Source organism: Typopeltis vanoorti, chromosome 16, assembly GCF_054136105.1.
Source record: "Typopeltis vanoorti isolate ZY-2024b chromosome 16, IOZ_Tvanoo_1.0, whole genome shotgun sequence".
Classification (NCBI taxonomy): Eukaryota; Metazoa; Arthropoda; class Arachnida; order Uropygi; family Thelyphonidae; genus Typopeltis; species Typopeltis vanoorti.
In genome coordinates, this window is record NC_143564.1 from 44,105,149 (window position 1) to 44,127,615 (window position 22,467).

Below are 22,467 nucleotides of genomic sequence, written 5' to 3' on the forward strand. Positions count from 1 at the left end.
ATCACTTGCCTTAAAGGGTTACTACCCAGACCGGTTTTCTACCTTCATTGAGGTCTTGTCAGTGGGAGGCAGACCCAGAATTGACAATTGACATTTATATCTTTATGGGTGAAACAAGATGCTTTTCATATTCCCTGCTATCTGTTGCGGTTACAGTGAGGGTAAAATTTATGAGCAGTTTGCTCGCCCTGAATGGGCATGGAGATTAATATAGCTTTTGGTCTTCTATGTTTGAATATGTCCGTTGCCTCGTATGCTGCAGCTTGCTGAACCAAATCGTTGGGGTGTATGGATGTCTTTAGGAAGAACTTAGATGCTAAGGATTGTAGGAAAGAGAAAATATAGGGAATATTTGTATCTCTATGAAGTTGAGTGTTTCTAACATACCATGGGGCGTTCAGAATCATTCTCAAGCACTTGTTCTGTACTGGTTGTATTTTGATAATGTTAGTATTAGAGGTGTGGCTCCAGGTTGGAGAGGCATAGGTGATTAGAGGACGAATCGTCATCTGGTATAGCTGCAATTTGATTCTGTTGCCGAGTTTGCTATTTCTATTAATTAGCGGATAAATCTGTGCAATGGCTTTAGATGATTTTGCACACGTAAACTTGATGTGTTGGTTGAAAGATAGCTTTTTGTCTGCCAGGGAATTTTAGTATCGAATAGTAACATATCTCCTGCAGGAGATATTGGCCTTTTCAAGAAAAGAATGGCTGAGCTTTTTTGGGGGTTGACTTCCAATCTCCATTTGGAGAACCAACCCTCCAGCTTGAGAAGGTTTTCTTGAAGCTTTCTGGTAATGAAATGGGGTTGGAGAGATCTGGTTAGTATTGCTGTATCGTCCGCATACATCCAAAATGGAAGACATCGGATTGTGCGGGATGTCAGACATGTATATAGAAAACAGCAATGGATCTAGTAGGGATCTCTGCGGCACTCCAGTAAAGATATGGCACTGGGATGAGGTAGAACCGTTGATTTTGACTTGTACTGATCTATTCTGAAGATATGAATGGATTAGATGAACCATTTTTAGTGAGATACCGGCTGAGATAAGTTTGTGTAGGAGTCCAAAATGACAGATTTTGTCAAATGCTTTGGACAGGTCTAGGAAAACAGCTCCTGTGCACTGGCGTCAGTTATAGCTGGTGGCGATGTATTCCACAATTCTGTGGATTTGCTGGGTAGTACTATGGTGTTACCGAAAACCAAACTGTTTCTTTAGGTCATTTACGGAGGTTTGGAGTCGTGAGAAGATGACCTTCTCCGCAACCTTACCCAGATTGGAGATGAGACTGATTGGACGATAATTTTGAGGTAGGTATGGGTCCTTGCCTGGCTTATGTATAGGGATTACATCAGCCAGTTTCCAGGTGGAAGGAAAATAGTGAAGTCTTAAGATTGCATTTATTATAATGGTCAGGTGCACTACAGCTTTTCGAGGCAACAGCTTGATCACCCTATTCGAGATTCCGTCCAAGAGCTTTATTGTTCTTTAGTTTTTTTAATAATATCATATAATTCAACAGTGATGTGGGTGCAATATGGTCAGCACTGGTATCTTGTTGTTTTAATACGTGTCTGACCTGTCTGTGGATTTTGTAAGTGATTGAAATCTAAGTTGTTATATGAAGGTTTGCACTGCACCTCTAGATTCTTCACTATGGCTTCTGTCTTATCTACATCTGTGTGAACTAGGCCCTGGTTAGAGATTATGGGGGAGGGGAGAGATCCGTTTTTATTTCTGATGTTTCTCAGTAAGATAGAGGTGAGATAGAGGCTAACTTTTCATCCCAAACTTGGTTTCCATGAGTTTTAAGTGCATCTCTCACTGCCCCGTTCAATCTATTAAGAACTGTTTTGTTCCGAGGAGCATGAGTATTACGAAATTTCTTCCTAGCTCCGTTCTTCTCTCTGATCAGGTCCATAATATACATCCCTTGTAGTTTGCTGGATGAGAGCCACTACAGTTGGCACATTTAGCCGAGGTGGTTTTTTTTGGCTTGGTGCAGGTGTTAGTGGGGTGGTTCTTAGCACATTTCAGGCATTTATACTCTGCCTTGCAGAGTCTTTGAGCATGGCCAAACTTCTGGCATCTATGGCATTGACCAGTAGATGCCCTTTTACAGAGTGGCTCTGGGGTGATCTGGAGTCCACAAACAGATGTTAAATCATAGATGTTCTTATAGGCTTTGTGGATCTCCACCAAGACCAGAGGCATAGGGGATTTGTCTGCTCTAGTCATTCTGCTGATCTTAATAGGTGGCAGGTCCTGGTGGTGGTCAGCCTCAATTCATCTGTAGTTATATCCTCCATGATACCCCGCCACCTTCAGATTTTTCTCCGAACTAAGAGAAAAGGTGTGGTATTGAATATTGCTAGAGTCTAACACTTTGGTCAAGTTTCCTGTAATCAGCCACAGTAGCCGGCTGAATTTTTATACCATCATCAGTGTTCTTGGCTGAGAGATACTGTATCTGTGAGTTTATCATGGTGGACCTTAATTGTGTCCATCTTTTCTTTTCCCGGAGGACTATTGGTGGAACCCTCTCTTTCGTGGCGGTCGAGGGATTGGAACTGGGAGTATCCTCTTCCATACCAAAATCTATGGGGGGGGGGGGGGGGGGGTTCTGCGTCAGTGGTTTTGCGCACACATGAACTTTTTCAAAGCTGGGGGAGACTGCAACTGAGTAACAAGCTCCTCACTTGTATCGTCCGAGTTATCTTCTGTGACTGCAGAGGGTGGGAATGAGTCAAAAAGCTTAACTTTTCCTGGCCAACTATCAATCAGAAGTTTTCCTAATCTGAGGAATTCATTATAAACCTCCTCCAAAATGGTCTCGTTCAGAGGTTTTGCCATAGCAAATTCCATAGCCACAATCTGGAAAACACCAGTTTGTGTCTACAGACGATATATAGTTTAGTATGCCCTGTGATTAGGCTTAGAGGGTTTCTGACGGAACTAAAAATTGAAATTAAAGTATTTACTCACCTGTAACTTACAAACGTAATCAAAAAGCTTGATCAATACATGTGAACATAATACTCGACACGAAAGCATAAATCGCTAAAAAACATATCAATCAAATTTGCAATTCACCATCAATAATACACGAAACACTAACACACAAGCCGCTATAATTCGTAATCTAATGCCAGACCTAGAAGTGATACCAAGGTTGAAGTCATATTTCTATATACAAGTAGCCAAAAAGTGTCACACGTTATTACAAAAATACTCTTGATTAGAGATAGATGTGGAAAGTTCTTCCACTTCATTATACTATAAATTAAAGATGCCAAGAAATTATATTCTTGGCATATGAAAATATGACTTCTGCATTACTATCACTTCTGAGTCTGGCTACCACTGATGAGACCTCAATAAAGGTCGAAAACCAATCTGGATAGTAACCCTTCTCATAATGCATAGAATTATTCCATAAGGATATGTGCTATGCATTATGGGAGACTAAGGCAGTTAATCCTTTAGCAACCCTTGTTTGCTTAGACTTGGATAAAGAATTAAACTAAGAATATAATTTCTTGGAATCTTGATTTTTCAAAGGCATTTGACAGAATATCACATGGAATTCTGTTAACACAAATTAGAACATTTGGGGATGGACAAGACATGTTAAGTGGATAAGAGGGTGCTTGCTGGACAGACAGACAGACATCAAAAAGATTATATGGAGGGGCAAAAACAGGTGGACTAGTGGTGTGTGGCAAGGTTCAGTGCTGGACCAATCCTGTTTAATTTCTACATGCAAAATTAGGTACAGTAATAGTTAATCAAGGCAATATGGAGAGATTGCAGGAGATTAATAACCTGAAAAGAAATATTCAGGTGTTTGCTGATGATGCAAAATTAGATAGAGCTAATCAAGATGATGTGGAGAGCATGCAGGAAAATTTAAACAAGCTGTTAGAATTGACAAAACATAATGGGTGTCAGTGTAATGTAGAGAAATGTAAGGTTATGCATTTTGGGAAAAATATATTACAAAACGTATAAAAATATATTATACTACGATCTCTCGAATGAATGAACCAACCAGTAATAAAAGGTATGACAGGAAAAATAGGCGTATGAATGTGAACATGAACAAAATGAAGGATAGAGTGCTGTATGGAGACTTGTTAGTACGAGGTGTGTTAGTAGAGGATTTGACAAAATCGTACCAACCTGGTGCGACCATAAAGGATGTAACTGAGTCTATTAGAGAGCAAAAGGAAAGGGTGAAAGAAATTATTGTTGTGGCAGGTACGAATGATTTGAAAGGAGATAAAATGGAAATGATAGAAGACCTGAATGAATTGTTTGAGGTAGCAAAAGAAAAGAGTGAGAGAGTTAGAATGATTAGTCTTTTGCCACGGTATGACAGTGAAATGTTTAAAAGGAGGGCCATAATTGCGAATGACTTTATGCGTGGGTTATGTATGACGAGTGGTGTGGAATTTGTGGACGTGTGGAGTGAGTTTGATGGGCGAAAGGATCTATATAAGATGGATGGCTTGCATTTGAATGGTTATGGTGTAAGAAGACTTGAGAAAGTGTTGCTGAATGTAGTGGATGTGCAAATTCAGGGAAACTAGATTTGTTAAGGGGGGGGGTAGATATACAGTCCTTAGGGAGGCAGTTGAATGTAAGAATGAATATAATATGCTAGAGCAAATAAGGACAACAAACCAGAGTGGGATAGTTAATATAAGGCATCAAGGTAGGGTTGGGGCTAATGGAGGTCTTAAATTCATGTACACTAATACTAGGAGTATTAGGAACAAGAAGGAAGAGTTTTTGGCCATGGTTGGCACTTCCAGACCACAGGTTATTGGTATTAGTGAAACATGGCTGACTGTATATGATATAGCTAGTGGGATTGAATGTGATGGGTATAGTGTGTTCAGGAATAACAGAGAGAATAAAATGGGGGGAGGAGTATTGTTGATGAGCTACAGCCAAGGAGAATAGAAATTGAATTGCAGGATAGAGAAAAGAGCACATTTGAGGCCATTTGGTGTGAGATTGTGGCTAGCAGAACTAAATATACAATTGGGTGCTGCTATAGACCAGGTGATGGAAAAGATGGTGGTGACAGTATGCACAAGCAAATAGAAGAAATGAGTGGAAGGAGGGTGATTATTATGGGAGAATTCAACTATGGTCGCATTGATTGGAGTGAGGAGAGGACACATGGGAGGAAGGAATGGATTTTATGTGGTTATTAAGGGATAACTATCTGCGACAGCATGTAATGGAAAATACTAGGGATCAGAGAGTTACAGCGAAATCCTCAGATACATCTGAGGATTTGGCTGTAACAAATATGACCACATTGCCACCAATCAGTGAGAGTGATCATAGGGTCTTGACTTGGGAGGTGGCTAAAGGTGTAGAATTTTCAATTAAGACAGAGTACATGTGGAATTATCAGGCTGGAAAGTATGACAAGCTTAGGAGTTTGATTGGCTCAGTGCCATGGCATGTACAACTGCAAGGACTAGAAGTTGATAGTGCATGGGAGGTAGTTAAGAAGTGCTTGCATGAAGCAACGGCTGACTGTAAACCTAGAGTCCGAATAATAAATCAAGTAGGGGTTAAATGGATGAATCACACCATTAAGCTTGAGCTGCAAAAATAGAAACAACTATGGAGGGAATTTAAGGAGAAAGGTGACCAGCAGGCACATGAACGGTATAAAGCGCAGGCCAGAAGGGTGACGAGTGTGGTAAGAAAAGCAAAAAAGGATTACGAAAGAACATTGGCCATGCAGGCTAAAGAGAATCCTAAACAGTTTTTTAGATATGTAGCAAGTAAAAGGAAAAATGTACATGGCAGAATGATTTTAAAGAATGCCGATGGTAAGGAGGTAACTGAATCAGTTGAGATAGCTGAGTTACTGAGTGAGCACTTTGCAAGAATATATCATCCAGGTGGTGACATTGCAGAAACGAATAAACCAGTAGATTATACGGGAATTGTGGTGAATGAAGTGGAGGTGAGTAGTCTATTGCATAACCTCAATGTCAATACATCTGTGGGATTGGATGGTATACCAGCTCGTGTAGTACGAGAAGCAGCTAAAGAATTGTCAGTACCCTTGACCATTTTGTTTAATTTGAGTCTCGGGTCTAGGTTAGTCCCGAGCGGGTGGAAGGAGGGGAAAATAATTCCACTGCATAAAGGTGGTTCCAAGACTGCTGTTATAAATTACCGACCGATTAGCATATCAGGAATCATTGTCAAGGTCTTAGAGAAATTAGTCAAGAAAAGAATACAGGATTGGATAGATGAAAATGGGATATTGTATGGGGGACAACATGGTTTCGTGAAGGGTAGATCATGCCTCAGTAACTTGCTCACGTTTTATAACACAGTGACGGCTGAACTGGATAGGGGTAATGGGTTTACAGTGATACTACTGGACCTTACCAAGGCCTTTGACAGGATACCACATGGAACCCTAATCAGTAAACTGGAGCAGATGAGGATAAATATAGGGTTGGTAAGATGGATAGGAGGGTGGTTGAAGGAGAGATACCAGAGAGTGGTTTATTCAGGAGTGGAGTCAAAAAGACGGCTTGTGACTAGTGGAGTGCCGCAGGGCTCTGTTCTTGAACCACTGCTTTTCAATTTGTTCATCAATGATATTGGAAAGGATTTGAGAGGAAGTGTTCACTTGTTTGCTGATGATGCAAAGTTGGGTAGAGCAATTGTGAGTGCACAGGATGATTTGGATAGTTTGGAGGACTGGGCTAGGAAAAATGGATGTCAGTTTAATGTGGCAAAGTGTAAGGTTATGCACTTTGGGGTGAAAAGAACAGCAGCAGTATATCGCATTGGTGGAACCATACTCCAGGAGATTGATGAGGCCAGGGATTTGGGAGTGCTGGTGGATAGGGAGTTGAAGTTTAGGGGGCACATTGCAAAAGTGACTAAAACAGCTCACCAAATCACTTGGCTTAACAAAAATACTTGGACATGCAGAGAAAAACAAGTTGTTGTTCCTCTGTATCGAGCCTTAATAAGACCCCATCTGGACTTCTGTGCCCAGTTATGGGCACCAGGGTTTCTTTGTGATGGGGAGGAAGTGGAGAGGGTCCAGAGACGAGTGACCAAGATGATAGCAGGTCTGTGGAATGAACCTTATGAGAATAGGTTGAGGATTTGTGGGTTGCAGAAATTGGACGATAGGCGAAGGAGGGGTGATATGATTGAGACATTCAAATTACTGAAGGGTTTTTATAAGATTGATCCAGAAGATATTTTTGAAAATATGACTGGTGGTGGGAGGACTAGGGGCCATGCATGGAAGCTGGGCAAGAGCGTGGTTGACAAGGGTGTTAGAGCTAAGTTTTTTACTTGGAGAGTGGTGAATGAGTGGAATAAGCTTCCAGAGTCTGTTGTGGGTGCTACGACCGTGAATGAGTTCAAGGCAAGATATGATAGATACTGTGTGAATGCTGAATAGTTGTTCCAGACATGATGTTAGGGCCTCCCTCTATGAGTCTGTCGACTCCTTGGAGTTTCCCGGAACAATAATAATAATAATAATAAAACTGTGTATCATATTGATGGCACTGTACTCTGGAAAATAGATGAATCTAGAGATTTTGGGGTGGTGGTAGACAGAGAGTTCAAGTTTAGAGGACATATTGCTAAGACTGCTAATGTAGCCCATAAGATTACTTGGCTATTGAAGAACACATTAACATATAGAGATAAGGAAGTTGTTATTCCTCTTTATAAGGCCTTGGTGCACCCACACATCTGGATTACTGTGCTCAAGTCTGGTTCCCTGGGTTTCTTGGGAATGAGGAAGCAGTGGAGAAGATTCAGAGGTGAGTGGCCTCTGGAATGTTTCCTATGAAGACAGATTGAGGGTGTGTGGATTGCAGAAGTTAGTTGATAGGAGAAAAAGAGGAGATATGATAGAAATATTTAAGTTGCTTAAAGGGTTTTATAGGACTGATGTAGGGAAAATGTTTCAGCACTTGGCTAGAAGAACAAGGGTCATCCCTGGAAGTTGAATAAAGGTGTGGTTAATTGGAGTGTGAGGACTAGATTTTTTGCTTGGAGTTTTGTGAATGAGTGGAATGGGTTGCCAGAGTCAGTTGTGAGCACTTTGTTAATGGGTTCAAGGAGAGGTATGATAGAGCGAGTCTCCCATGATGAATCTTTGGACTCCATGGAGGTGCCCATATAATAATTATTAATGAATAGCCATAAAGAGACAAATTAGTACATAATATGTATATACATAAAATTAAGTTAAGGAATACAGTATCTACATATAACTAGAATTTATAATCAAATGTGTTTGTATAAATTAATTCTTTGTAAAAAGTTAAAAATATCATGCAATTTGTCCGAGTCTGATGACAATCTGCCTGAGTTTACACGACTCAGCCAGATAAGTAAAAATTTCATTATTCTCTTGCACAAAGTGCTGGCACTCCACCAGAATATGACAAATGGTGAGATGAGTCTTGCATTTTTTGCACATAGGTGGGTCATCAGCCCTCAGTAAATACAAATGTGTAAGATGACTATGTCCTATGCACAGCCTAGCAAGACCAACTTCCTCTCTTTGGTTTCTATGCTGAATAGACTGCCAATGCTCAATTTCAGGCTTAACATCATGCAATTTGTTTGTCAGTGCTTCCCAACATTGGGCAATTAGCTTCGCCCTTATAAACTATCTGTAGTCGATATATGCTACTATCAAACAATGCATCGAAAAAGTATGAGCGATCGAGCAGCTGCATCTGCAGTCTCATTTCCAATGATTCCAATGTTGGCTGGAATTGAACATCACAACCAAACATCAAAATTAAGGATCAACAATTTGTACAACAGTTATATAACCTCACAAATCACTGGATGTGAATTATACACAGGAGAGGAGATAGCCTGTAAAGAACTTGATGAAATTATAAACTGCACACTCACTTTTAGTAGAGATTTTCTTTTATATGCAAAAATGCAAGCTGAATAGTATGCAACTTTGCTCTATAATTACTGTAATCAAGTGGGTTCTGGTTGGAGATAGTAATGTCAAGAAGCACAGCCAACACAGGTCCAAGATCTTGAACCATCATTATTGATGGGCAAGAACTCAGAGTGGACTGCTGTGCATGCATTAAACAATTGAAGTTGGCAGATGATGGAGTATGAGACTTTTGTAGTGACAAAATGAAAGGTTACAAGAGGGAGTGCAAACCTGCCATGGAGGAATGTTGTTATGCTTGGTGCAAGTAATGTTATGAACATTCATGCCAATGGCTTCCATAACCTCTTTAACATACATACCAAGGGCATAGTTAAGAGATAACTGTTTCCACCTAAGTGATTGATAGAGCTGGTTCATTTACTTCAACATAAACAGTTTGAGTGGGCAATATGTGAAAGGCACCAGTAGCTATCTGTATACTCAGATGATGGATGGGATCTAGCCATCACAGGTGAGTCTGCCTTGCAGAACCATAGACTTGAGACCCATATTCCAGCTTAGAATGTATAAGCGCATGATAAAGGGAAAGCACTAAAATTTGATCCGCATCCCGCTCAGAAGAGGACAGAGTGCGAAGGAGATTCAATGTTATTTGCATTTTTATCTTAGTTGACAAATATGTGAAAGCATGTAACTTTTCTGTCAAAGATGAGTCCCAAGAACTTGGCCTCTGGTGCTACTGGAATTATACATTCTCCCATTCTTAAATCAGGATCAGAGTGAAAGATATGTCTTCAGCAGAAATGTACATACACTTTTTTTCTGCTGAAAACCTGAACCAATTACTAAGAGCCCATGGAGAGACATAATCAACTGCTTGCTTAAGTTGTCTTTCAGTTACTCTCATGTTACAAGAGTGACAGTAAATTGTGAAGTCAGCACAATTCATCTGATATACTTTACAATTCATTTTAACATAAACATGAACAGTATGCACATCATAAGTGCCGATTATATGTGATTACGAAACCAAAACTAATAAAATACTAATGTAGTGAAACAGTTGTAAAAAGATTCATTATTATAAATTATAACTATTTTTAATTTTCCTGATGAGGAGATATGCTCAGAGCTTACAGATCAGGAAGTGACAGGTATGAGGTGCATCCTGATATGTAGGGATGATCACCTAGTTCAGACCATGAACATCATCTTTAATTTTGATACACTTTAGCTTCCTACATCTGTAAAAGCAGGGTATGTATTTCAGCTGTTCTGTTAAGATACTTTAAATGTCATAAATATGGACATAACCAAACTGCCTGATGTGGTAGTAAAGAACATGATAACAAATCTTGCTTTGCAAAGAAACCTAATGGGTCAAATGCCAGGGAGATCATCCAGCTTACTCTCGTGCGTGTCAGAAGTGGAAGGATGAAAAAAGAAATACAAAAGCTTAAACCAGAACAAAATATATCAGTATGCATTCTTAGATCTAGGATTTGGCAGCCACCAACTTATAAAACAGATGGTGGATTCCTCTCCACAGGCAGGCCCTGTCCCTACACCCTGGGATATCTATCCCAATGGCTTTAACAGGCCTTTAAGGCCCACAACCTTCCAAGCATGCTTGGATTTCGTAACCGAAATACGAGGATAGAATGGTCACTCCTATGCTTCAAGGTATTCTTGGCTGTATCCCTGTGTGTTCAAGGGGCCGGTTTGCCTGCTTGCGGGATGAAAAACACCAGATAAACTGGCGGAAAAAACCCTACTGCCCGCGCCCAAGACCGGCTAACTTGGCTATGGCTGAGGAAGATCCTTCAGCTCCTCACGTCTCCGACGGGAATCGAACCTAAGACACTCCTTCCCCAGGCATATGGTTGCGAAGCGCAAAGCCACTAGGCTAACCGCGCGGACTACCCTGGGATAGTTCACCATAATTTGAGTTGTGCTGATGTTGACAAAATTTGGTAGAGGGTATCTTCATGTCCATTGTGAAAGTGACCAGAACACCAATTGGGATCTTTGTTTGAGATACCAGTCCTTATTGATTTTACCCCATTTTTAGAATGTCTGGACAAGGATTTCATCACTGTTTCATTGGAAATCTATCAATTTAATTAATTATCAATTTATCAGTTTTTACTGTTCTAACTTGGCTTTCTACCATTACATAAATTATTGTGCCACTTGGGAATGTAAAACCCTGTAAAAGTTTATCTTGGTTTCCACATCTTTAACTACAACTAAATATTTCTCTCTGCCGTATACAATGTGAAAGAATATACCTTACTAGCCTCTACTATCGCTTTTAAAATCTTAGTCATTTGTCTCACCTCAGTTCCTAGAGTTTATACCCTTGCAGTAATTGGTACCATTATATCATTTAAAAAAAAAAAAAAAAAACTGTGCATTTAATTATGAATTAATCGACAACACCAGCAAATGCTGTACCTGAGCTAGTATAAAATTATGGCCATGATGTTTCCAAAAGTAATCCCACAATGCAGATATTAACTACATTACCATGATAGCCACCACTAGCAAAATAAAATTAAAATATCAAAATAAAAAAACTAAGTATCTTATCTCTGAAATTCCAAGATCTTCAGTGGGAGCCAGACCAAGAAGATATCAGGATTAAATCAATGCTGAGGTCATATTTTCCATATACAATTAGGGAAAGAAAAAAAAAAGTGTATGACGTTTTTATTAAGTACTCTGGATGAGAGATAATTGTGGAATTGTTTTTCCACTTGGTTACAAAGTATATTATACTCGGCACAAAATTATATTCTTGTTTTAATCCTATACCCAAACCTAAGCATGAATTACAAAGGCAACTGATGTGAAGTCAACATATAATTTCTTTATAATATAATATAATAACAATAATTTCTTGTCTAGTATAACATGCTTATACAGACAGTCCCCAATAAAAGTTACGTTCTGCAAATGTGATGCAACTTGAATTTTATATAAGCTGGATTTGACCCCACACCCATTAATCACACTATTGTTTACATGTATGCAGTAGAGTATTAACATATTTTAAAGGGTTTTTTGGTTTCATTCACAGAATGTGCCCAAATTAGATTTCAGTATTTAATTATTAATGCAATGTAATATAGTCAAGTATAGTAAAGTGAGGAAATAGGGGAAAAAAAAATACATTTGCTTTGCCCATTCATCCTTCTGCATGAAATTATCAAGAGATGACTGATTAGTGGCTCCTTCTTATCGTAAAGCTCTTTGGAATTGACAGAAGGCTATGTGTGTCATCTATTTCCTTTTGGACTTTTAAGACCATGAAGCATTAGAATCCATTCTCCAATTGCTTTGTCCAGTTGCATATTGACATTAAAAACATATTTACTGGTGTTATCCAGAAATTTTCATCATGAAAAGCATTAATTTATAGAATTATGTTATGGAAGTGTCACTTTCGAGAGCATTGCATGCATGCACAATAAGGGAAACTTATGGTAAAGATGTTTTTAATACTTGCTATGACACATAAATCAACTTCAAAAAGTTCTAAATATGCAGCAGGGTACCTGGTACAAAATTTTTTACAAGTACCAGATAATTTTTTTTTTTAATAATTTTCATCTCTAGATCATTTTGGTGCATTTATGCATGGGTTCAATTTCTCTATCCCAGTGCAAACAAACACTAGAAATTATGAAATTTTATGAATACAAATACATGGCATATCTGTGTTAAATAGTAAGGAAGGCACATGCATAGGCTGCCTAGCAGACACCCAGTATTTAGTGGCATGTGAGAGTGTATGAACTGTAAGTAAAACTCAAATTTTTTTTCATAGCCCTATCACAGGATAATTTGAGGAAGTCAGAATTTAAGCGACTTAAATTTACGTAAGTCAGGAACTGCCTGTACATGTTTCATTGCTTGTATTTATACTCATTCTTAAGTTTCTTTTGAACCAGTCACATTCACCAACAGTTAATTTGCATTAAGAGCAATTAGTTTTCAAGTGGTACTGCTTATTTATATTTGTTATGCATCTTATTTTCATCTGGTAAGTTAGCCGAGCATCAGTAGCTCAGTCAGTATAAACGAAGCCCTTTGGTTGGAAAGACCTGGGGTCGATTACGTCAGTGACGTGAGGAACCTTTATCTGGTCTCTTTCGACTAAAGGTGAGTTAGCCAGTCTCATATGGAGGTAAGAGGTTTTCCCCCACCTGGATTAGTCATGAATATGTCCCAGCCATATGTCAGTCCCAAGCCCTGATAAAATTGGGGGTGTTGGGGAAAGCAATGGTGAATTGCCCTATAAAAATCTCACCAAGAATACTTCGTGGGCAATGCCTACAAAGTCACCTATGGCTGGAAACAACTGAAAAGGGAAAACCAGGTCCAGGTGAGTTAACCAGTCTCATATAGATATGGTATGGTTTTCCTCCTGGAATGTTTTTCATCCCATAATCATGTCAACTAGCCAGAAGAAAACACAATTTATATACAAAGAATACTTATAGGCATAGGCCTAACTACCTTATCCTAAAATTATGATAATGAAATCCAAGGATATTTGGAAAGTTTCGGGCACTTAAGTGTCTGTTAGAACCACTGATGATGATGTATATATGTTATTTAGTTATTAAATTTACATCCATTCAACTAAATTATCATTACCTAAAAAAATAAGAATTTTTAATAAGTGGTTTTAATAATAAATGAAGTTACAAAGAAAAACAAACCTGATAAATTCTTCATCTTCTTTTTCTTGATTTTTTTTTAATTCTTCAGCTTGCTGGAAATTTAAATTCAGTAGATAATCAAAATCTACTCTAGCATGTCGCTGATTTAAGTCCTTCAATTCTTCTAAGGCTTCAATCACTTCCATTTCTTGTTTTGAAGCTTTTGTGCGATTTTCAAGAAGCTTAGGGGAAAAAAAAAATTAATGTTAGTAAACTTTTAAGAACTGAAGTAAGATAAAGTCTGTTTTTAAAACATAAAGCAACTTCATGAAAAACCATGGGAATTTTTTTTTTTTGTTTCTGAGCTATGATGGAATTTCTACTATACTAGTAAGTACAAGCTAAAGAGAGCTGTGAAAGGAATCAGAAAAGCTGTTCAAAATGCTTTGGCTATATGGTATAAATGGGACACCATATCAGGCAATACTTAGCCTATATTTGAGTTGTAAAAATCATCAGTTAGAATCGAAGGAGATATAAGAAGATGGCTTGATGTTAAAAAAGATGAGACATGGATGTACATTATCTCCACTCTTATTCATTGTCTATATGGGTCACGCTATGAAGGAAAGTGGTATTAAACCTGATATCCAAGTTGGAGATGTTAATTTTAGCTCTTTATTTTTATGCAGATGATGTTATATTTTTCTAAATAAATCATTACAAATCTGCAGGATTCCCTAACTAAACTAAACAACAGCTGTAATAAATTTGGTATGAAAATTAGAATTAAAAAGATGACAACAATGAAAATAGGCAGAAACATGGAGAACATAAAGAAGCAAAACATTTCAGCTATTTAGGTACAATTTTTAGTCAAGATCTTCTTTCTTCTCAACCTTGGTGGGTAGCATGGGCTGTTGGCAGTGGTCTTCTGTTTTGTGCTGTTAGTTTAACTGTTTGGTAGTTTCATCCATTTTTGATGTCACTCACTCATGTATTGCGTTCTTGGTCTCCAGCTACCAGGCCTTTCCTCCATTAAATTTATAGTCCAGGCTGAGTCTTAATAGGTGTTCTATTGTGTTATTTCTAATGTATGTAGTATTTCATTTTTCTTATACAGGTAACCCTCATATAATGCGGATGTTAGGTTCCACAAAAATGCTGCGTTATATAAATCGCATTATACGAGACTCGGATCACATAGAAAAAGTAGGGTTAGGTTCCCAAATCGTTTTTTTTTAAAGATTATATAAACAATGACATATCCAACAAAAATATATTTTTATTTAATTCAGGTAATTCATGTAAGTTAAGAAAACATATAAACTATGAAACAAATACATAGTAGAAAATTATAAATTGTACGTAAACTTCATTGCACATAATACATAAATGTTTTAGGCAAAATAAAGTGTATATTTTAATCGTCATCACTCTCTTCAAAACTACCATTTCATAGATGTTCTTTATTTACGAGTGGCCAGACGTCGTCATCACTTGAAATCGCTTTGACATCATTTGTATAATTCTCATTGCATACTTCGGCTGGTTTAGTTATCAAGAAGTCAGTAATAAGACCTTGCTTACCACTATGCTGCAATTTTTTATTAAGTTCATAACATGGCGCTAAACAAATATCCAATTGTCTTGTGAATTTTCCAAAGCGCTCCAATGAGGGATCCTTATCCGTAAAATAACTTCCTAACTTTCTTGCCAAGTCCCATCCTTCTGCTAATTTCTTTAAACTGAATTCTTTAACAGATTCATCACAATCAGAATCTTCAGCAGAACTTTCCCTGCCATTTGGTTCGACGTCATCTATTAATTGTGCCAGTTCCTCATTTAAATCTATTTCCCCATCAATTAATTCACTATTGAAGAGATTGGAGCATTTATGAAGAAGTTCACGAAGGTTGAGTCTCATGTGCTGATCGAAACCGAATGTATCTTCAGTTTTGTTCAATTTTTACCTTGGCAGTTCACGGTGGGTGGGTTTATCCCTATTAACAAATGCGTATACCACAAAAGCGCCCTAAGTGGCCATTACTATAATTTTTTTTTTTTTCCCCATAAAAAAAAGCATTACATATTGTATGTAACTCATCAAAAAATAAAGTGCTCAGCTTGAGATTAACACACTTTCCTGACAGAAAACGAAGATAATTTTCAACAATAAATACTTTATATATGGTAAACAATTGACATATACCTGCATGCTAAAGGGTATTTCCCCTAATATAAATTCGCTATTTATAACTACATGCGTGATAAGGGCAGACGCAAATTTAATGAAGATAAAATTTGATTTTTAAGTTGTGCGGTGAAAAAATATGAAAAGATAAAGGGTTACTACAGTTTGTAGACAGTCTTATATCGAAACCATGTTCAACAAGGGATACTACAATTTGTAGACTGCATTATATCGAAATTGCGTTGTATAAGTACCTCGTTATACGGTTACCTGTACTTTATACGGTAAATAATTGACTGGCATGCATGCTAAAGGGTTACCTGTATACGAGGTATACATATGTAAATATATATATATATATACGAGGGTTACCTGTATATATATATTTCCCCTAATGTACATTCGCTACTTATAACTATATGCGCGATACGAGCAGACGCAAATTTAACGAAGATAAAATTTGACTTTTTAAGTCGCGGAGTGAAAAATATATGAAAAGATCAAGGGTTACTACAATTTCTTTGTAGACCGCATTATACGAGGGTTACCTGTACTTTTCTTAATACTTCTTCATTTGTAACTCTTTCTGTCCATGCAATCCTAAATATTAGGCACCAACATCACATCTCGAATACTAGCAGTCTTGATTTCTCTTTTTTGGAGAGTCCATGTCTCTGATCCATAGAGGACCTCACACTCCAGACAAAGCTTTTAATAAAGTGCTTCTTTGTTCTCAACAACATACTTTTTAACGTTAATAATGTTCTTATCTTGTTAAATGACTTTTTTTGCTTGTGCTATTCTTTCTCACATCTCTTCCACTTCTCCCATATGATGTTATTAGGCTTCCTAGGTGATAAATTCTTTTACTTGAAATAACCTTTTCCCATCTATTGTGACATTTATGATTTGCTCTCCATCCCTGGTACATTTTTTCATTACTGCTTTTTTTTTCCTTCAATGATCTTCATCTTGCATCTTTTGTTTAGGAGTTTTCTTGTAGATCTTTTTCATTTTCTGCTATTAAGGCTATGTCATCTGCAAATCTTATTGTATTATAAAGCTTTCCATTGATCTTTATTCCACTATTGATTTTTTTCTTTGAATTCCTTCAGAACATCTTCAATGTAAATATTAAAAAGTAATGGTGAAATTCACACCCTTGTCTAACACCCTTTCTTATTTTAGCTTCTTTCCCTTGTTTTTTTTTATGACTGCAGTTTGATTTTTATATACTTGATAAATTAGTATTCTGTCATTGTAATCTATCTTCAGATTTTTTTAGGGCTTTGATCATTATATTCCAGTCAATGTTGTCAAACACTTTCTCTATATATCAATGAATGCTATGAGTATGGCCATGTTTATTTTAAGTACTTTTTCTATAATCAGTCAGAGTTAATATAGCTTCTCTTGTCCCTCTATTCCTTCTGAAGCCAAATTGGTCATCAGGTAGGTGTTCTATTTTTCTTTCAATATGGCAATAGATAATTCTAGTTAGGATTTTAAGACTGCGGTATAATAGACTTAACATTCAATGATCTTTGAATGCCTGCGCTCAGGCTTTTTTTGGGAATTTCTAACATAATGTTCTTCTCAAAATCGGTTGGGATTTCTCCGGTTGTGTACATTTGATTGATAATTTTATATAGTTCACATTTTGCTTCGTTGCCTAGTGCTTGTAAAATTTCTCCTGGGATTTGGTCTATTCCTGGTGCTTTCGACTGTTTCAGTTCTTTAAAAACCTTATTAAATTCTGACTTTAAGAGAAGTGGTCCTTTATCCTCTACCTGCTTTTCTTACTCTAGGAGTGATTTATCTAATTTCTCTCCTCTATAAGTTCTTCAATGTATCACCCATCATCTTCAATTAGCACTTTTCCATCCTTACTCGTGATTGTGCTCAGTGTCTATCTTTTCTCCAAATTGTTTTGTATACCGTTGTATGCGATTTCAGTGTTACATTTACTCATGTTTATATCAATGCTTTGCATGCCTGTTCAATCAATTTTTTTTCTTTTGCTTTCTTGGCTTCTCTGTTCACCATGTTTCTATACTCCTCTCTTGGTGTTTTGCATTTTTGTCCTTTCTTCTTTGTGTCATTAGTTCTAATATTTCTCCAGTGATTCATAGCTTATATTGTATTTTTTCTTAATTTTTCATAATAATTGGCTAAAGGGGGAATGTCCACGACTGTACCCCCAATTTGTTTATAAATGGTATCTTTCAAAGTGAAGTAGCTAGCATGAATGGTGAAATTAAAAATATCAATTATATCTTTGGGGGGGGGGTATTTTTTTTAGTAATTTAGAGGTAAAAAGGATATCAAACTTATATGTGCTATATTTATTCCATTAAATCCCATAAGGAGTATATTAATGATGTTCAAGAATGATCTGGGCGAGAGTACTCAGCAGTTTGGTCGCTTAATGACATTAAACTGAGGAGAGCATCAGTCAATAACATTGATATAGAGCTGCATTCTGATTTAAAGACTAGCAGTACGAATAAGATATGGTTGTCAACACAGTGTGTCAAAGTGTAATGAAAAGACTACATACTGCATATTACATAGAAAAACTGACTAAGAAATTGATGAGCTAGAGCAGACTCTCCAGATTATCTATCCCTCAGCCTACCCCACGATATTAATAATAATATACTATAGGATTTACAAACTTTCATGAGTGATTAACATTAAAAAAAAAATGAAACAGAAAAGCTCAGACCACATGGATGTTAAGAGATAAATAGAAAGACAGGGATAAAGAAGTTATATAATTAGATCTGGATTACTCAGCAGAGATTTGGTCATCTGGGTTTCTTAGGTTGGCAGTTTATGAATTACAAAATTTAACTGATAGAAGGAAAGGAGGGGAGGGTTATGATAGAAAAGTATACATTACTATAGAGAGATTAAAGAATAGATGCTAAAGATATTTTTAATGCATGACAGGAAGGGAGAGTACAAGAGATTACTCCTGGAAGTGGATGAGATCACTAGATTTTATGCTTGGAGAATGATAAATGAGCAGAATGCATGATGGTCATGAGCTTTAACAGTGAATGATATTAAGGAGAGGTATGACTGTGGGAATAATGGTTAGTGTGGGTCTCCTGTAACGAGGCTCGAGATTTCATGAAGATGTCTATGCAATAATAATATTGGTATTTGTGAAGTTAATAGAAAAGTGAATGATATGTAGCAGTATTATTAATATTCATCTGACACATTTTTGCATATTATGAAATGGAGGGAGTAGATAATCAACATCCCTACGGAGTCTTAATCCATGCTATCTTTTGTTATTTCCATTTTCAGCTGAAAAAAAGTATTACATTTTCCACTTTTTCTAGTCTTGTAAAGATTTATTGTCACTATCACAGAACAGTGTAGTGTCATTTAACTCGACAACTAATACATACCACGTGACTTCATGTTTGTTAGTATGAATTTATTTTTCTTGTCCAGTTTCTTCAGCATTTAAACAACTTTGATGCTAATTAAGCCCTGATGAAGTGCAATTTTCAAATTTTAACAACTAATAAATACCTTGCTATCTAAATAAAGTTTAGATATTTAGATATCTAAACTTTATTTAGATAGCAGAAAGACTGGGATCAATTGGTTTCTACAGTAACAGCTTTGCTGAACTTCTCTTGCCTAAAAGTCAACAACACAACCAATATTGCTGGTTTTCACAAATATCCCTTTCCCCCACTTTATCAAAAAGATCTTTTGCTTTTGTTTCTCAAGAAAATGGTTTGCTAGTAATTCTTTATTTTGAATTAAAGTTTAGCTACATTTTGTTCTAGTATTTTTATTACATTATTTTTTGAAATCTAAAATTACTAATCAATAAAGTATTTCGAGTGAAACAAGTTGATGCATTTATACATCATATAATAAATTATGATTTTAAAGCTCTTTAATATTTTCACAATATTCTATTCTGATTTTGTATTATTGAGTTTATTTTCAGCTAATGCTAAGAAAGAAACTGCTAAAAATAATGTTGCAAAGAAAAAAATTCCTGTAGTTCACTAACATAATAAGTTTCAGTATACCCATGTCTTAGGCATTATTTTTTAATCAGATTAGAATATTTACTAAGCAATTTTTAAAAGTTAAACTTTTATTGGCAATTAAAAAAAACTTTCTTTCCACTGAGACTATGAATTCTAGTAATGTGAATGATGAACTTGGCACATTGTGATATTTATATAATTAAAAGTAATTGTTTGTAGTACGATAATTGTATTGATATTATTTTGTTTTCATGTTGAAGTGCATTATTATACAGCAAAGTTCTTTTTGTCTTGATAATTAGTATTTTGTTCAAAAGTCCCAAGTCCAATCAAATTGCCTTTGATTACCCTATTTTAAATGGGTATCAATTTCTCCATTTCTATAATAATTTTCCTCTCCCGAAGTCATTCATCTATTGTTATTATGACATGGGAAGAGAAAGATGTTGGTTGGACTATAAATTATATATTTAGTTTAATCCTTTATCCAAGTGTAAGCAAACAAAGTTTGCACCTGAAGTATCCTAGGGACTGGGGCAACTCTTATCAAAGGTGGACCAAGCTTCACATCACTTGCCTTAGTATCCCATAATGCAAAGCACATCTCCTTGCAGACGTATAATGCTATGCATTATATACAGGAGGGGGTCACTACCCAGACCGGTTTCGACCTTTATTGAGGTCTCTTCAGTGGTAGCCAGACCCAGGGGTGATACCAAGGTTGAAGCAATGCAGAAGTCATGTTTACCTATACGAGTTGCCAAAAGGTGTCACACCTTATTATTAAATTACTCTGGATTAGAGAAAGATGTTGGAAGTTTTTTTCCACTTGGTTAGACTATAAATTATATATATTTAGTTTAATCCTTTATCCAAGTATAAGCAAACAAAGTTTGCACCTGAAGTATCTTCAGGACTGGGGCAACCCATATCAAAGGTGGACAAAGCTTCACATCACTTGCCTTAGTATCCCATAATGCAAAACATATCTCCTTGCAAACATGTCCCACTGAAGAGACCTTAATAAAGGTCAAAACCGGTCTGGGTAGTGACCCTCCCATAATGCATAGCATTATACATGTTCTGATGCCTCTTGTGCTGATGGCAGCAACTCTGAATTCTGCTGATGGTGATTAGGAGTTTGTTACAGTAGCTACCTTTTCCATATTTGCCCTGATTCCCAGACAAAAAACAGCAGGGTGGTCTTGTTTAAGCAAGCAACCCCAGCCAGCCTGAAATTGCATCGTTTCATTTTGGTTTAAGCCAACAGGAATACAATCTAATCAGCTAAATCTCAAATTGCCAGCTCATCCTTATTTGACAGTATTCAGGTGGATATCTATTAATGTCTTTGGGTATGCATTAATGAGTGTGTATTAATGTATTGTGGGTATGCCACAAGAAGGCGAGGATTGGGCATTAGGTCAGAAGCCCCACTTGGTTCTTCACATTCCTTAAAAGGCTATATGGAAGTCTCCTCCCAGTTATTTATCCTTAAGTGAACACTCACCAAATCCCTAGCCTGAATTTTCTGGAGTATATTTCCATTCACATAACACTAAAAATTAGTAAAAAATCTTCTCCTTGCTGTTTCTTACCTCATACCTTATTTCCTTTTCTTCTCAGATCTGTAAACAAAGAATGCTGATCTCATGCTTCGTCCTGTGAAGATTCCCATGTAAGTGTGCTATTTCTCGCATAGGGACTCTTCATTCTCCTGTCCTTCTACCACTGCACTTTCATTAACAATCTCACCAACACTTTCCCCAACCTTCTGTGAATATTCTTCATCCCCATTACCATGTGTTTTACTCTCTCAAAACAAACAGCACTCACAAGACTTCTTGGATATCTGCTCATCAGTCTCACTTTCACTCCATAAATCTTTACCCTTAACACATACATTGTGCTAAACAAAATCACTCATATTAAACTCCTATTTGCATTTGTTTATGGATGTATTTGCTTTATATATATATATATATATATATATATATAAAATACACACACACAAACACATACAGTATAAGCTTCATTCTGTTGGTCAACACCAAATACAATTATAAATATTGCTATAAAAGATAATGATACTTGCAGCATATGAAACATATTTTTTAAAGCACTACAAAAATTATCCCTAGAATATTAGTTAAGGTGTGTAATTTTAAGATTAGAAACTTGAGTTGAGGTCTTTGAATTTGATTGCTACAGTCCAGATTGACCACAGTTGTGACTGCAGATGTACGATTTGTGTTCTAAATGGATAGTCACTGATCTACTTGTCTGTCCAAAGTAAGCCAACTTGCAGGAACATGCTATGTATATAGTAGTCTGTTATCTACACTTGGTTAGACTCCAGGCACACAGAGGAGGGAGCTGATCTTTGGTAGAACGGATAAGGGTAGCAAGTTTCCAATGAGGCTTAAAAGCTGTGTAGAAGAAATGCAGTTTCTTCTGTGAACATATTTTTTTTTAAAATAAATAATTTCTCTATATTTTCTACTGACAAGGAAATCTAAAATAAAAGATATCACTATGCATGCAGCTGTAATTGAATTGGATAGGTGTCTATTAGCATGACAGTTGTAATAAAAAGAGTACTGCACCATTGTCCTAC

General features: G+C 36.7%; 1 protein-coding gene across 1 annotated transcript in view; it reads right to left on the reverse strand.

Annotated features, from left to right (window-relative positions):
* Positions 1-22,467, reverse strand: part of LOC150097981 (splicing factor YJU2) — a 135,449-nt gene that overhangs the window by 17,313 nt on the left and 95,669 nt on the right. The window contains exon 5 of the mRNA XM_090406410.1: positions 13,689-13,870. Coding sequence (XP_090262536.1) covers positions 13,689-13,870 — 182 coding nt within the window. The remainder of the gene's footprint in view (positions 1-13,688; positions 13,871-22,467) is intronic.